Source organism: Dromiciops gliroides, chromosome 6 (genome assembly GCF_019393635.1).
Source record: "Dromiciops gliroides isolate mDroGli1 chromosome 6, mDroGli1.pri, whole genome shotgun sequence".
Classification (NCBI taxonomy): domain Eukaryota; kingdom Metazoa; phylum Chordata; class Mammalia; order Microbiotheria; family Microbiotheriidae; genus Dromiciops; species Dromiciops gliroides.
This window is the reverse complement of record NC_057866.1, coordinates 117,925,848-117,944,276: the sequence shown is the minus strand read 5'-3', so window position 1 is coordinate 117,944,276 and position 18,429 is coordinate 117,925,848. Positions and strand designations below refer to the sequence as shown.

The window sequence follows — 18,429 nt, the reverse complement described above, 5'->3', positions numbered from 1 at the left end:
TAGTACCTGTGACCCTGTGTCCCTTTTATGTATTTCTTTACAGAGAGGAAAGCAATGAAAATCTTTGTATAATATAAGGAAACATGAGATAGGTGATAATGTATGGAAATAGAATTTTAAATAAATATTCAAATATATATGTATATGTATGCATACACACACAATCTTTTGATTAAATCTATTATTTTCCTCTCAACTTCTTACAGGATCTATATTTGATAAAGCCATGTGAGCTATTTGCCATCATCATCACCTTTTATAGATGTTTAGCAGAAACCACTTTAATAAATAATTCCAGAATTTTGACAGTGATTACAGTTAAACTCACCTATCTACAGTTTGCATGCTCTACATCCTTCTCTCTTTTGAAAATCATAACATTCATCTTTCTCCAGTCCCATGGCACTTATTTCATTCTTCACTCTCTTTCAGAGGTTTGGGCTTCAATAGTTATGCCTCTTGGATCAAATAGACTTCTCAGATATAGAGCTGATGGAGTCAAAGAAAATAGCATGATTTTCTACCCAATTATGGTTTGCCTGATCAATAAGAATAAATATAAAAACCAGCAGAATTCTTCACTGGGAAAAAACAGATACAATTGATATGAAAAGTTTGGTATATTTTGACTAATCCTTGATTATCACCAATAAAGATGAATCTAACCTCTAAGACTTGAGTAAAATCATTATTTTAACTCATCCTCAATATTTTTACTTTTAGAAGGAAATTTTTCCCAGACATATATTTTAGATTCATGCATAAAATTGGGGGTCTTCAGGGCACCTTGATTTCAAAAACACTTGTCGGGTTTCTTCTACTCTATATTCAACTTTCCTGGTTAGAAACCTCAACCTGATTATATCTTAAACAGCTCCCTGCCCTCAGTTTGCCTCATACCAAAGCAGTGTGATGTTACCGGTCTGTACAAAACTCCATGATTATTTTTTCCGAATTAGTTCTTCAGGGTTACTAGCACAATTCCTTTTTTATAGTAGGTCTCAAAAAATTTTAGTTGGTTCAATTTTTCTATATCTTGAGTAGTTTATTCAAAGCCCTTCTTGCCAGTTAGGAGGCACAGTGAATAGTTTGGGGCTTTTAAGTCAAAAGAACCTGAGCTCAAATCCCACCTCAAATTCTTACTAGCTTTGTGACCTCTGTCTTCGTTGACTGTAAAATGACAGAAATAATAGCACGTACTTCCAAGGGTTGTTGTCAGGATAAAATGAGAAAATATTTGTATAGCACCTGGCTCATATTAGATATTTAATAAAAAAGGCTTGTGTCCTTCATTCTTTTCTGATCATTACTATGGGGTTAGTATGCAACACTTGAGATCACTCATGAAATATTAAGTACTATGAAGCTCCTCTACTACTTTCAGGCACAAACTTACCTCATCCAAATAGAAAACCCTTTATGAATATCATATGTGCATGTGCATATGTATGCATATACATATGTATGTATAAAAGATTTGCCCAGATGAGGTGTTTGTATGACTGGATGATCACTACTGTGTACATGCAGATAGAGTGACTAAAGATGGAATTCAGACAATTTAGAGAAGAATCATTACAAAATTAATGAATTTGGGGTACCCCATTTTAATAGAGACATTAGCAAATTAACTTGTGTACACAGGAAGTTGATTAGGATACTGAAGTTTCTAGATAGCATGTCTTATGAGGAATGATTGAAGGAGCAGATGAGGATTTGCCATTTGATATTTACAGAGCCTCCATGTGGGATAAGGATTAGATTTATTCTATTAATCTCCAGAGGTAAAATTAGAACAAATGGTAAGGGGAAAATATTCAACAGTAGAGAAGCTAAAATATCATTATGAGAATATACTATGCAATGATAAAATGTAAGTATATGACAGTAAAAATATTATTATTCCTACTTTGTAAATGAGGAAACTGATTAAGTGACTCATGTATGTTCACAGGTCTATTAAGTTCCAGAGTCAAATTGTGAATGTAGAAATCCTATCTCCATGTTCTGTGGTCTGTGCTCCACACCACAGAACAGTAAGTTACTCATGAATGAAAGTATAAAAAGAGGTTGGACAATACACAGCAGGGATCTCCTAGAAGGGATCCAGTACTGAGCAACAGGGTGAAGTAGTCACTCTCTATAGAGGGTCCTTCTAATTTTAAGATTCTGATTCTTTAGAATCTGAATATCCTTCTATTCTCCAAACTAATCCATTTTAAGGATACAGGTTTCTGATGGAATGAGCCTCCTTGACTAAAATTAACTACAGTTTATTTATATTTTGTTTTTATTGCAATGATACCACTACTTAGCTAGTGGCTGTACTCTTATAAATCACAAAAGCAGGCTTTAGGAAAGTACTATCGTCTGGGGCCTTAGTCAAGTCATTTCCCTCTTCTGGATTTCAACTGTACAATGAGGGGGGTTGGCTAAGATGATCAGTGATGTCCATTCCAGGCTTTAAAGCATCTGATACTGCAAATTCTTTTTTTTTTTAATTTTAAAAAAATTTTAAATTTTTTTCCATAAAAATATTCTCTTATGGGCAGCTAGGTGGCGCAGTGGAAAAAGCACCAACCTTGGATTCAGGAGGACCTGAGTTCAAATATGGCCTCAGACACTTGACACTTAAATAGCTGTGTGACCTTGGGCAAGTCACTTAATCCTCATTGCCCCATCAAAAAAACAAAACAAAACAGTATCCTATTATTTTCCAGTTACATGTAGAGATAGTTTTCAACATTTGTTTTTATAAGATTTCTAGTTTCAAATTTTTCTCCCTCCCTCCCCTTCTTCCCCCCTCCCCAAAACAGTAAGTAATCTGATATAGATTATATATGTACAATTAAATTAAACATATTTCTGCATTAGTCATACTGTGAAAGAAGAATCAGAGCAAAAAGGGAAAACCTCAAAAAAGAAAAACAACAAAAACAATAGAAATAGTATGGTTCAATCTGCATCTAGATTCCACAGTTTTGTTTTTTTTCTGGGTTTGGAGAGCATTTTCCATCATGAGTCCTGATACTGCAAATTCTTAAAGATGACCAGTAAAATGGCGATTCAATCTTATCTACATTAATTAGCCTTTCAGCTAATAGGCACCTCATTCTGACAATTATTGGGCACAGCTGGGAACACTAGGAAGCTTGGCATTGAAGATTCCTGAATATTGGAAATGTCTTGTATTCTTCACTGCTGCTGTGCTCTGTGAAACTGTTTCCCCAGTCCCCATCCCCTGCTTTCTTTGCTGTCACCAGGTTTTAACTCTGGCCTCAGGCAGTTGCTTGGTATTTTATAATAGGCCCAGATAATTTACTGCCAGCATGGTTTTATGTTAGTATAAATTTGTTCTATATAGCACATTATAATGGCCCCTCCACCTCCCTATTTACAAATTTCTCTTCCCCCCAGAGACACTCTGCATGTTCAGACAACATCTCATTAATCCTCACCAAGAACCATCCAGGTATTAGTATCAACATTTTATAGATGGGGAATAAGCAAACCTAAATTTGTACTCCCAAACTTGAAAGCTGGATAAATCATCAGATTCTCATGGCAAATATGCCTCAGAATAAGAAGGGCATTTTGAGATGGCAAATCCTTTTATAAATGATGAAAAAAGCCAAACCATACTGATAATGGAAATAAGTGGCACATTCAAAACCACAGGAATTAGAACATGGAGAGAGATATTTGAGATGTAGCATGGGGAGCCCATAAGACTGAAGGCTTGCTCATATACAACATGAAAAAAAAATCTAAGAGGTATGATTGTGTCGCAATAATTCCCAGCTGCAATGCTCAGACACAATTTGAAGTATCTTCTGTACTCAGTACCAAACACATTTTTGTATCACAGTGTGCAGTAGTTTCTGAGGGTATAAATGGACACCGGATGATTTATTTCAGAGATGTTTAGCTGGATTCATCAGGCACCATAATATATAGGTGAGACAAGATTGACTTAAGAAATAGGTTTTCCTCTCCTCATATGAAGGCAGAAGGTATGCTTTTCTTCCTCTAAAGGGAGGAGTAGAATGTAGTGGATAGTATACTGAACTTGGGGCCAGGAAGACCTAGGGGAAAAGCCTAGACCTGGAATTTTAGTCACATAAGAAGAGAGTAGACAGGAGACATGAAGCCATTAAGTTGTTTGAACCCAGGCCTTCCCAACTCTAAGACCTAGCCTCAGATACTTTCTAGGTATAGGACTATGGACAAGTCACTTCTCTCACCCTCAGCTTCCCCATTTGTTTTGTGGACAGTGACAAGTACCAAACTCAACTGAGTTGGGAGGATCAAAATAAACAGTATATTAAAGGACTTGACTCATCTTAAGATGCTCAGTAAATCAACTATTTTTTTTAGTAAAGCCTGAAATGAGGGTCAAGTGGAACTCATTCAACAGAAATTATTTTCAGAGTTAGCCTCAAGAATGAAATAAATGACCATGTCCTTAACACTCATCCTCTCTCTTGTCACTTACTTTCTGCTGCTGGTTCTACAGAAGATAAATTCACCTGTTTGGATTATGGGCATTAGCTATGACTGGCTTCATCCTTCTAGACACAGGAAAAAGAAAAATCTGTTCCCTTGGCATTGTACTAATTCGCAAAGTGGTTTGATATGCTTTTGTCAGTTGTATTACTCATCTCTTTCAACTTTTGAAATACCGTCTTTTTTCCTAAATGATGCTTTACCCCCAAGCTCTGTTATTTTCACCTTGTTTTGAAATTTCTCTCTAATATTACATGCAGATTATTCCATCCTTTTTATCTGGAATAGTGACTCACCAATCAAAGATTCTTTCCATAGTTCTCTCTGTTCTAAATTTTATGGAAATGTTTGTTTTATTCCATAAACTAAAAACATAAACAAACAACAACGGTTAATTTAATAACAGCTGATCTTTGGTGTTCATTGGATTGTGTGGTGAAAAGTAGGAGATGAGCAGTAAAAGATTCTGGTCCTCCAAAAGCCTAAATTGTAGTTGGAGAGAGAGATCTCACCATCTCTAAATAGTCTCATTCTACTCTTAGTAAATCCATCCCATTTAGTAAATATATTAAGTACTTCCTATGTACCGAATGCTCATAGTTATGGATATATTGAAGGAGAGAGACCCTACCCTAATAGTATTTGTCTTTTAGTAATATTTGATCTAGAAAAAAAATTATTTTGGGGAGGAGGGGAGGAAATCTGAACCTGGGATTTTGGTAATTTGAAATCCCATTGTGTAAACTCCCTCCACTGATGCTATGTGAGAAGTGCTTCTGCAATTTAGAGATCTGGAGAATTGACTCGAGGTCACAGAGTAATTAAGTTACTTGCCCCTAGTGCCAAAGCTCATATGAGTCAAAGGCAGGGATTGAAGCTAGGTCTTCCTACCTACAAGATCTTTCCTTTTTCTACCATGCATACCATGACCAAAAAATATAAGGCAGGCACACTGAATCTCTGATTGATAAAGGGATTTCAGAGAAGAAGCATCCCAACCTATAAAAAAATCCTTTGGATAAGATACTAAACAACTAGTCCCTCCTGAGTGGGGAATACATATGAGATAATGATAGAAATTTAGAACTGTATCAAATTGTAGAAGCATTGGATGCCGGACTATTGTCTTCACTTTAGTCAACAGATGAATGAGAGCTATTGAAAGGTTTTGATCAGAGAAATGCAATGATCAGATGTGCAATGTATGTTAATTAGGCAGAGTGCCCTATGAAGGATTAGCAGGGGAAATCACAGAGATGGGAAGCCATAATTTCTAATAGTCCTGGTAAATGATAATGAAGTAAAAACTGTAGGCATAAAGAGCAGATAAACGATGTGAGAGATATTGTGGAGAAACTGTGATAGAGCTTGGTGCCTAACGTATTGTAAGAAGTAAGGAAGGGGGAAAGAGTCAAAGTTAACAATTTTTCATGCATGGTAGACTTAGTGAATGAGGATGCCACTGACAGAAAAGACATTACCTCTACAGGTACTACCTCTACAGCATCTCTCATGCCTATTTTCTCTATTTTTCTACTTCTCCTACCTGTACTTATTTTTAGGGTAGGCTTTTGTAATAGCTTCCTAACTCCACCATATCATTCCTTAAAGCTATCTTTCATATAGCTGCTATATAAATCTTAATTACACATATATTCCTTCACGTGGCTGCTACAAATTCTACAATAGCTTCCAATTGTCTGATGAATAGTATTCAAATTCCTTAGTGTAGCTAGCATTCTATGTCTATCACTTTGTATTTTGTATTTTTAAAAATTGTAGTAATATCCTTTTATCACATCACAATGAAGTATCTTTCTCCCAGCATTCAGAATCCACCCTTGCAATTGAGAAAAACAGAGCAAATCCAACCAACACAGAAAACGTATCTGTCTACATCTGCCACATTTCGCACCCACAGTACATTTCATTGCAAGCTTATTGAAGTTAGGGACCATTTTCAACTTCCTTTGTATCCTCAGCCTAGTACCTAGTACATAGTAGGCCTCTAAACGCTAGTGGGGTTCTTGACTTGACTAGAGGTGAAAGGAGTGTTGCTTGTCCTAATAGCAATAGTTGGTCAGTTGTGATTGTTAATTGTTTTCATTTGTATTTCAATAATTGAAAATGCTGTTTGATTTTTTTTATTTTCATCATTCCATACATATTCTTATGTTCCTTTTAATCCTTCACAAATTGTTCAACCATTCCCCAATCAATAGGCACTTTTCCCAGTTTTTTTTTTTACTACTATAAAGGTACTGTTATGTATATTTGGTTCTTTATGGGTCCTATCTTTTTGTCATTGTCTCCTTTGTAGTATATGCCCAGTAGGAAATTGATGGGTCAATGGACATGGACAGTCTAATAACTTTCCTTGGAGGGCAGCTAGGTGCAGCAGTGGACAAAGCACTGGCCCTGGATTCAAGAGGACCTGAATTCAAATCTGGCCTCAGATACTTGAAACTTACTAGCTGTGTGACCCTGGGCAAGTCACCTACTCCTCATTTCCCTGCAAAAAAAAAAAAACTATTTAATAACTTTTCTTGCAGAATTCCAAATTGTTTTCTAAAATAGTTGAAAAAATCCTTAATTACACCTATTGTTAGGTTACACATTGGTGTGTTACCCTTTCTATCCATTATTATTTGATACCCCTTACCTTTACTTACTCTATACTCCAATCAAACTGAATTACTTACTATCTCTTAGTCAAAGGCCATATTTTCACACTTCCATATCTTTCCTGATGCTATCCCCTGTGCTTGGAATATCCATTTCTTCATCTTTGCCTTTTGAATTCCTATCTACACTCTAAATCACACCTCTTACATTATCTCCTCCATGAAACCTTCCCTCATCTTCCAAACCATTAATGACCTACTCACTTAGAACATCTCTCAGAAGCATTCATCATTTATCACTATATATTCTGACTCTTGTGTTTATGTATTTTACTCCTCTTAGAGTATAATCTCTAGATGGACAAGGAACATATATTATTTAACATTTCTTTCTGTCCTGGCACAAATATTCTGAGTTGAATTGGCTAAAATATAAAGTTATGAGAAGTACTTTGGTCCACGAGTTGTGGAGTCTTCTGAAAAAAAAAATAACAGAAGAAAGGATAACTATGATTATATAGCAGTAAATGCCAAATGAGTGGTACAGAAAATTTGTGCCCTGGGATTTCAGAGGAGGAAGAAATTAACTTATCACTGATCAGGGATGACCTCAAAAAGGAGATAATATTTGATCATGAACAGCTTCTAGCAAAGAGAGAGAATGGTTGTGGACTATCCTGAAGACATAATGAGAAAAAATGGCAATATATCTTAGGAATCAATGAGCAAAAGAGAAAATTGTGATTATCAGAACATTTTCCATTCTCAAACCATATTTCAAAATATAAAAAATCCCATTCAAGAATCTTACTAGTGAAGATGGAAAAAAGCAATGTGAATGAACTTAACATTTTCTCACGAGTACCTGAAAATAATGACATAGGATAAAAAGTTTTGGAGAGGCTACCATCTGCCCAGGTAGAGGGAGTATCCAACAATGATGAAATTTTGCTTCCAAATGTTAAAGTGCTTATTATACAATTCTCTTTCATAGGTTCCAACTTAAATTTCCCTATCCTTCCCCCAAAATGAAATAAAGTCTCATACATATGATCATAGATACAGACCTAAAGGGATATTATATGTCATCCAATTCAGCCCCTTTATTTTACAGAAGACAGGCAGGGAGAGGAGGGTTGTGACTTACTCAACATTACATGGGGAATGAGGGTTACAGCCAGTATTCAAACCCAGGTCTTCTGACTCCTGTTCTTTCCACTGAGTCACATTGCCTCAGAGCTGCCATTTCAATGTTGGAGTTTTACTGATTGGGCATGTTGTCATTGTTGTTTGTGTTTCATTCTTGACCATGATATTGTAAGGTGATGTCATGACTTGCATTGAATTGGATTTAAGTGAGGGAGGGCTGTGCAAAGTCATCAGCCTCATTTTCCTCTAGAACCAGCTGGATGCAGTGGCAAGATATATATCAGAAAGGCTTGCCTCAAACATTCAGGGCCATCTCCAATCAGGGTTAAATGACTTGCCCAGTGTCACATGCTAGTTAAGTGTCAAGTGTCTGAGGCCAAATTTGAGGACCTATGTTCTATCCATTGTGCCACCTACCTAGTTGTCCCCAAATTGGCATATAAAGAAGATCTTAATATCCACCTACCCTCAGCCACACCACCCAAACACACAAATTCTACCTGATATTTTTTTCACTTTTTTAAGATAAGCCACTTATTACTTAGAGGCATGTGGTTCTAATCTTTAAGATAGATTGGTTCATTCAATTCAAGCACCACATAACCATTCACACACCATTGAATTTAACACTATTAATGGGTAATCTCCCCTCTGGGAATTGTGTCTATTGCAGCCACATTATCTACATAGAGTCTTTTTTTATCATCACTAGCAGGTAAGGAGATTAAAATAAAAGGTTTTGTCAAGTGTGCAGTTGCACAAAGAGGCTTCATTTGTAAATGACCCTCTAATATAGTCCAAAATAAACAAGCATCTAAACAAACAGGTCCGTACAGGGCAATACCAGTTAGAAGGGATACATGTTGCTTTAGGAGGCATTTTGTGTATGGATAAGGTAGGGATGTGGCCCTCCCTATCTAAAGGATCCAGGGTAAGGAAGGAGGTAGAGAGCAGGAGGCCTTTTTGTCATTTTTATTGGAGTATAATAAAACCTAATGGAATAAATCTAGAATCATATCTTGCCCAGCTTTTATAATCCATTGTCCATTTTTAAGATACTCTCCATTTCCTTTATTTTCCCTGGTGTAATGCTTTTATTATTGTTTCTAATCTACAAGCTTTTGTAGCTCAAAATGGGAGAAAATGTTATTTTTTTTCTCTTGTCTTTTCTCAGAAATAAAATGGCCATTGTTTAACCCTGTTGAATCTACACACTATGATGTAGCCTTGGCTCAGGCAATGGCTACGTACAATACAAAGAGTCACATGCATATTCAGTTGACGATGTATATATTGTACCTCACCTGGTTAATTGCAAGCTGCTGAACAGAAGGAGTTTTGTTTTCTTATAACCAGTGTTCCAGGCAATATAGTGAATCTAGAAGGTGCTTAACAAATATGGAAAATAATAAGATGCAACAGTTTTCAAAACAGTTGATGTTTTGAATTCTTTTTATTTTCATGCCCTGGAGTTCTTACTACTGTTGGGGTTTAGGAGAAAGCTGAATATGTAGTCATACACTGAGCTTGTCTGTCTGGTTTAATGGAAAGAGCATAAGGTCTAAAACCATGTCTATGCCAGGCGTCTTCTGGTCTTTGGGAGAAAGGGCTGCTTTACATTGCCTCAAAATAGGAGAGTGGAAAAGGTCACTGCCAGCTTTGTTCTTCTGATTGGAATCCTAGTCAAACCCAGGTGAGGGAATTGTGTCATCAACCACCAATGTACACATCCACCAGGTGAAGTTGCCTAAATCTCTGAGGAGACCTGGGATTGCTGTTTAGCAGCCCCAGTCTATACAACTGAATATTCAGGATAAAAAAAATGAAAAATTCAATAATTAAAGTACTTCCACATATTTAAATTATGGCTGTTGGCTAACTAAAATATCTAGATAAATAACCATACTTAATAGTTGGTTTTTATGCCTAAAATCTGATCCATCTATAATTTGCTGTGAAGTTTTGGGGCAACTCATTTAGACCATTCTCTGAATCAGTGTTCAGTGGGGTGAGTGGGAGGGAGAGAGAGAGGAAATAATGTCTAATAGGGATGTTGATGGAACCTCTACTTTCTTTTTTGAGTGGACCTGATTGGTGAACTGGCCCAAAGAGGAAAATGCTTTTGAGAAAGTCATTGCTTTGTCTTTTTGCTTCCATTCCTGTTTGAAGAGCATGGGGGAAAAGGTTCTGACATTCTTCCTTTGCATGAATAGGAAGAGTTTTTATTTCAATTATTATTCACATTGAACTTAAGGCAATTAGAGTAACTTTCGACTGTTGAAGGGAAAGATGCAAAAATTTCAGATTTAAATCATTCCTGGAAGCCTGCAATTAGACATCCACAAATAAACTAGAAAACTGAAGTGGGTCATTATTTCCTCTGAATTAATTTACTTTCTCAGTCATAAATGGCATAAACCTCTGCCTTCCCCATTGCCCTTTACTCCAACTAGAGGAATGAAAGCAATAATAGGAATAATAATATCACATTAAAATCAATACCCATCAGAGGATCTGCTGAGGAAATGAATGGTGTATTGGATAGAGGACTTGTTTCAGAGTTAGGATGATCTGGGTCCAAATCTTCCTTCTGACATATAATAGTCATGTGACTCATGGTAAATTACTTAACCTCTCAGCTTACCCAGGAAAAATTCTCATACTCACTCACATTGTAGAGCAATCTGAAATTTCATAGAGGAAGTTTTCTCATCTGGAGAAAATTGGGGGCCTGAACCAAAAATAAATTTAGAGAATCTTACAAAATTAAATTACAATTATTTCATATCCTTAAAAATATGATTCACACAGAGAATTATCACACTGTTTTCTTGAAAACATAATTCAGACAAACATTGACCAAAAGCTCTGCATGATGGCTTTCCTCTCATGCCAGATATAAATGGAGCACTGCACATTTCCTGGTATTATAATTATATGGGTTTATCTTCCTTATAGTCCCTAACATTATGCCACTGTTGTGAAAAGCTGGATTTGGGTTGAAATCCCGACTATGCAACTCATTGTGCCTGTAATCTTTTTTTTTTATTATTTTTTTTAATTTTAGTGAGGCAATTGGGGTTAAGTGACTTGCCCTGGGTCACACAGCTAGTAAGTGTTAAGTGTCTGAGGCCGGATTTGAACTCAGGTCCTCCTGACTCCAGGGCCAGTGCTCTATCCACTGTGCCACCTAGCTGCCCCTGTGCCTGTGATCTTAAAGAAGAAAAATATTGTCTGGGACTCAATACCTTTGCCTGTAAAATGAGGAAATTGGGCTCAATGACCAAAGTCCCTTCCAGTTTTAAGTCTAAGATCCTTGTACATACATAGAGTACTAAATATGCATTTGTTCTATGGCTTAATGCTAACCAAAAAAAAAAAATTCTTCTGTCTTGCCTCTAAGTTCCCATTTATTCATCCTTCCCATCCAGAGGTAATCTCTCTTATCACCCTTTGAGATATCTATAGTATCCTTACTAATAACATCCTCCAATTTGATCAGAACAAATCTGGCATCAGTTATTTATACTCCAGAATGAATTATTTTCCAATTAATGTGTTGCTTCTCCTAAGCATTTATTTTAAGCCATTTATCTCTGAGGGGAACAAAAGATATCGTCTCTTGTCAAAGGAAGTTCTGACTCAGAAGATGGAATGATTTTGAAGGAACAGGAGGTATTATATACTTAAAAATTGCCTCACGTCAAAGGCTTGTCCTGAAATTAAAATTGTCTTAGTCATTGCATAATTAAAGCAGTGGATCTCAAAGTTAGCTCCAGGGACCACTAGAAGTCCTCAAGATATTTTTGAAGATCTACAAGGTCATTTTTAAAAATAATACTAAGACAGACATTTTAATTTCTAATAGGTAGTGATAGATATAACCCACATAAACAAAAGCTCATTGGGTGGTCCTTAATTACTTTTAAGACTGTAAAGAAGTTGCTGCTCAGTTGTTTTCAGTCTTATCTGACTCTGCATGACTCCATTTGGGGTTTCCTTGGCAAATGTACCATTTCCTTCACCAGCTCATTTTATAGATGAGGAAACTGAAGGAAACAGTGACTTTCCCAGGTTCATACAGCTAGTAAGTATCTGAGACCACTTTTTTTTTTTTTGAGACCACTTTTGAACTCAGGAAGATGAGTCTTCCTGACTCTAGGCCCAGTACTATATACACTACACTACCTAGATGCCCCTTTAAAGAAGTACTGAGACCAAAAGGTGTGAGGAAACAGTGAACTAAGAACTAGAAGAGGTAGGGTCTAGTGAACTTCTTGCCATTATTCTGATATGTGGCTTGGAGCGAATAATTATTTTTTTCCTCTGGATAGCAGTTTCCTAATCTATAAAATGACGATGTTGAATTACATAATTTCTAAAGTCTTTTGAAGTTTTGTGGTCAAAATATGGGTGCGCTGGAGAGAAAGAGAGAAGAGAAGAGAGATGCCATCTATCTTCCTTTTCCACTACATTTCCCTGTATTCCATTCCAATGCACTTGATAGAGAAGAGGGCTGCTAACCCTGGTAAAGCTAGCTTACTCTCAGTGTACATTGTCATAACATGTTCTATACCCTTTCCTATTTGTAAACATCTAACCATACTTCAAAATCTAGCTTATAGTCAATTTTTTTTTATTTTTGGTGACATACCTTCTTTGACACCCCCCAGGCAAAGATATCTTTTATTTTTTTTTATGTGATCTCCAAATCAGTGCTTTGCACTCCCCATGACACTCAGTATGATCAATGTTTTAAATATAATAAGTGTTCAATAGATACTTGGTGAATTTGATCTGTGAGGCTGTTTTGGTAGAAGAGACCTAAGCAAAGCAGTGACATGAGTGATAGAAAAGATGAGAATAAGGATGAACTCCATAGACCTGCATTTTGATAATTTTATCTCAGCAGGAAATTAGGTTTGAAGCCAGAGGAATATTCAAAGGGACTCTTTCCTCTGCCCTACATTTTGTTTAATTTCTCCATCCTCCACTTATGAGTGAATTTTTATGACTTGCCATGACTTATCACTTAACCTTAATCACCATCAAATGGAATCCTGAATACCCATGGTGAACCAAATTCTGTGACCCCTAAACAAATCATTTAACCTCCTTGGGCATCAATATCATCTTTAAATGAAGAGGTTAAATTAGATGAAATTTAAGGTCCCTTCCAGCTTTTAAACCATCTCAAGGAGACACCAGGAATACAAGAATAAAGCATATCATTGATGTTAATTGCGTTAATAAGGGGTTAAACCTGCCAGGAAAATCTCCGAAGAACCTTAACAAGCACTACATTAAATAAGCAGCAGATTTACTTGGCTAATATTATTATTTTATTTAAACATTATTCTCCTCTGTCAGAGTTGATATTACTTTCCATATATAATATGATATTCCTTTCACAATTTAAAACTGAGTGGAGATTTTTCTCTACTTCCCAATACTTAAAGAATCTAGAATTCCATACTTGTAGAGAGTCCCTCTGTCAACCCAGATTACAACTCTGATATTATCTCATATTTAATCTTGAAGATTGAGAAATACATCCCATTACCAATCTGTCAATGAGTTTCTTCAAACATAGCTCCCTCTTCCTCAAGAAATATAAATACAATGCAGCAAAAATTTACTGAGTTCCTACTCCTATTGAGTTTATTTTATAATGGGGAGGTATGGTCTGTGTGTATATTTGTGTGTGTGTGTGTGTGTGTGTGTGTGTGTGTGTGTATTATATATGTGCATACATATTCTATATGCATATATATTATTTTATCAATTTAAAATTTGTTTCAATAAATGACATCAGAAAAGCAGAAATGCAAGGGGACTGAGGCTTCAGATTATTCAATTAGGTTTTTGTTCATCAAAGTGCTTACTAGAGTTTTGTGTAATTTCTGGCAATTGAAAAAATTATTCTAAATTTTACAATGAAGCCAAGTGTTGTAAGCTATGTGCACCACCCCCCAGAAATAAACTGTTTTAAATAATTATCTTGGCAACTTTCTTAAAATTTGCCCAATAGATGATTTAGCTCAAAAGGCAACTATTGTATTTCAAAGAAGTGTATTTCATTTCTCTACATCTTCACTGTACAATTTGGCCCCCAAAAAGAATGGTCTTTTTCACTACTTTCATAACTCTCTCCAAGGAAATAGGTAGGAAACAAGATTAAGTGACTAGATATAAGATTTAAACCCACCTCCTCCCTAGAAGAATAAATAATAGTATTGTGCCTTTGGGCCTCCAAGAATAGTGCTACTTTGTAAATGACAGCAATAGCCCTAGGCTTATTTCTCTGGCAGCAAAAGGTGTATGGGACCGGTATCTACTAACAGTAGTTAGCTGAAAAACAGTGACAACTTAATTGAGTGCTTTATAAAAGAAAACCAGGACTAGTAAAGGATAATAATTCTGTTTTCAGTGATCCATGCTAGATAATCACCAAAATAGCTCATTAAACATGCCTAGAGGCCTTTCTTCTACAGAAAAAAACCCCATCAACATTCTGCATGTTTCATTAACTGCAAGGAGTTTTTAATTTTGTAGATTTATTTCCCCAACAGCAAAGATTTACCTGAGATTAAAGATGAATCTAGAGAACAAGTAGTTTATATTCTAACCATCCCACTATTTGTTTTCTCTCTCCTTTCTCTTTTTAGGACCACCCCAGAAAACAGTGTCACCCAAGCAAGAACATGAAGATAGGAAGCAGGATAAAGTCACAGACAAAGGAAGTGAAAGTGGGACTTCCTGTAATGAGCTCTCCACTTCCAGTTGTGATAGCCACTCAGAAGCCAGCACCCCGCAAGACAACCCAGCTAATGCCCAGCAGGCAGCAGCACACCAACCAAATACTTTGACATTGGATCGTCCCTCCAAAAAGGCACCTGTGCAGTGGATGCCACCACCAGACAAACGCAGGAACAGTGAACTCTTTCAGACGCTAATTAGCAAATCTCGTGAAACAAATCTTTCTAAAAAGAAAGTATGTGAGAAGTTAAGTGTGGAAGAAGAGATGAAAAAATGCATTCAGGATTTTAAAAAAATCCACATTCCAGATTATTTTCCAGAACGCAAACGCCAATGGCAATCAGAACTGTTACAGAAGTATGGATTATAGTAATTGTTTGCTTCACAAAATATTTCAAGTAATATCCAACGTCGATTCAATTACTAATACCTGACTGTCCTCCTTATGGTCTATTCTGCAGTTGGTGTGGTCCTTGCTGCTCCTCTTTCCGTAAACAGTAGATGGTGGACAGTACCTAGTTTTGTTTTGTTTTGTTTTTTAAAAAATGAAAAAAACCCAGAAATGAAACAAACACAAATACAAAATGAAAAATGATGTGTCTGATCTAAAGCAGTTTGTAAGCGTGAAGTGGAAATGTGCATGATCCAGAATCTTGGAATCTTGATTTTACAAGCTCTAGTCAACTGGACATCTTGTCATTTTGTATTCCATCAAACACCAGTCATCATATCACCCCATGTTATGTCACCAATAAACATGACTTAATATGGATAAAGCAACATGAAGTATAAAATAATTAGAAGATGGTTATAGAACCCAGTCCCCAACTGTCTCATTGTTAATGCAATAAAGCAAATCTCTCTTTTGCATGAGCACAATGTTAAAATTAAGTCACACACAAAAAAAGGAAAGACCTTTAGGTTACTTGGATAAATATTTGTTTCAAGCCAAGCTGATAGACTTAAGGTGTGTTGGGGATTGAATGTATTCTGTTCCAGATCTGTGGTTTTCCTGTGTGTATGGTGTTCTCTATGTAAAGATGGTGTAAATATGCCTTATACTGTTTTATTATGGCACCAACATTCATCTATTAGTGCTCGTCAGGATTATTTCTGTGAAATGCAAATGTTGCAGCAGGTTGTGAAAATTGGTCAGATGGTACTCTGAAAGTTCCTTGTTTATCATGTTAGTCAACAAAATTGGACAAATGGAGAAAAAAAAAGATCTTAATGTGTTTATTAAAAAGGAACATGTGATAGAATGATTTGATGTCCATGGCCTCATCTTTCTAATTAGTCAAATGCTAAATTATTTCTGATCCATTTCTCAAACTCTAACCCAATATGGACAAACAGAGCCAAAAATTTATATATCTGAGGCGAAATTCATAATGCAGGACCAGGGCAAGCAGCATGAACAGCACCCTCAAATCAACTTTCTATGACAAGTTCAATTGATCATGGTGAGAGGCAGCAACACTGGCACATGAGCTTTAATGGGCTACCTTGACATAAACCAGAGTTTAGCTGAGGGATGGCAATTGGGGTGGAGGCAAGGACTGTCGAGGAGATTCCTATTTTAACCAATTATTCATGCCAACTAAGTACTAAGCTCACTGCTAAAGGAATGCAAGTGCTATGAGCACCCACTAAATGCAATGCCTTACCATAAAACCCAATTTACTCCAAATGTTAGAACTCTGTAGACACATTATCTTACAGGTTAGTCAGAAGTCAAAATGGAGAGTCAAATATAGATAGAGAGCACCAATCTTTGATTTAACTGGAGCATAGCTCATAATTCCAACAAAACAAAACCTCATTGGAAAATGTACTGGAATTTTAATTGATCTGATAAAAATATCAAAGTGGCCATAGAAAGTTCTGTGAAGGTGTCTCTTATAAATGAGGCAGCAAGGTATCTCAATGGATAGAGAGCTGGGCCTGGAGTCAGGAGGACCTGAATTCAAATCCAAACTCAGAGACTCACTAGCTTTATGACCCTGGGCAAGTCACTTAACCTCTATTTATCTTAATTCATTGTAGAAGGAGATGACAAACTACTCCAGCATCTTTGCCAAGAAAATCCCATACAGGGCCATGAAGAACTGACAAAACAGAACAACTTTTATAAATCTATTAATAGTCAATAAAGGGGCAGCTAGGTGGCGCAGTGGATAGAGCACTGGCCCTGGAGTCAGGAGGCCCTGAGTTCAAATCTGGCCTCAGACACTTGACACTTACTAGCTGTGTGACCCTGGGCAAGTCACTTAACCCTCATTGCCCCACCAAAAAGAAACAAAACAGAACAAAACAAAAAATAGTCAATAAAACAATTGACAACTGTGAGAAAAATACAGGTCCCCCTCAAAAGCTGATTGAAGTTGCTGGGGAATGTCTGGGAGGTGAATTTCAGCTGGGAGAAGGGTGCTTACTAATGGCTCCTTTCCTCCTCCTCCCCAGCAATCAGGATCACATGATGAGAGAGACCAAGGGCTGGTCACATGGGGGAGGAGTTTAGAGGGCTGCCCCTTTGATTATATTGTATTCTGATTGGCTAGCATTTGGTGCCAGTGTCTTGGCAAGAAGATTGTAACTAAGGAAGAAGGGTGGAGCCAGTCCTTTAAGAGATAAAAGGGTCCTGTGTCCCACTCTCCCAGCCATTTCCATTAGGGAGCTGGTCCATTTGCATTTGAATGTACAAATAAAGGCCTTCAATACTTCTCCAACACTGAGTCCCAGAAATTTTTTAATGGGGTTACTCACAATTTGTTTCTCACAACAACCCAAAGAACAGAATAAATAGATTTTTCTTTCTGGTCACACACATAAAATATGGCCTCAATTTATCAGAGGCGATTCACAAATCAGAATGCTCATGTATTCATATTGCTAATAAATATCTTGAAAGGAGCAGATTAAAGAATAAGTACAAAGAGTAAGGAAAATTTTTCAAGAAACATGTTAATATCCTGTGTGAGTAGTAGATATAACTTTGGCAGTTGTGATGTCACTTTTTCAGAATACAATGAAATAGAAAATAGAGGGATAAATTACACATTTCACTCAAATAGGGAGAGAAAAATATCTATAATGTTTTCAATATCTTATGTCATGCCATTAAATTATATAATTTTTATATATGGGAGGCATTTAGTCTAATCTATGCCACCTAGAGCTGAGAGGAGGAATAATTTGCCCAAGGTCACACATCAAGAAATTGACAGATCTGGGGATTGGAGCCTCTTGGGATTTGATTCCTATCCTAGTGCTCACCATGACATTGTTTGTCATTCAATTATATTTTATTTCACAAACCTGCTATAGCAGGAAGAACATAGAATGAGGAAGTGGGAAGTTGTGTTTTTGTTTCACATCTGAGAATTAGAAA

At 36.5% G+C, this 18,429-nt stretch overlaps 1 protein-coding gene across 1 annotated transcript in view; it reads left to right on the top strand.

Moving 5' to 3' along the window:
• KCTD8 (potassium channel tetramerization domain containing 8) overlaps positions 1-16,300 on the top strand; it is a 306,970-nt gene extending 290,670 nt beyond the window's left edge. The window contains 1 exon segment of the mRNA XM_043973309.1: positions 14,948-16,300. Within this exon segment, the coding sequence (XP_043829244.1) occupies positions 14,948-15,408 (461 nt within the window). The 3' untranslated portion in view covers positions 15,409-16,300.
• Positions 16,301-18,429: the final 2,129 nt, after the last annotated feature.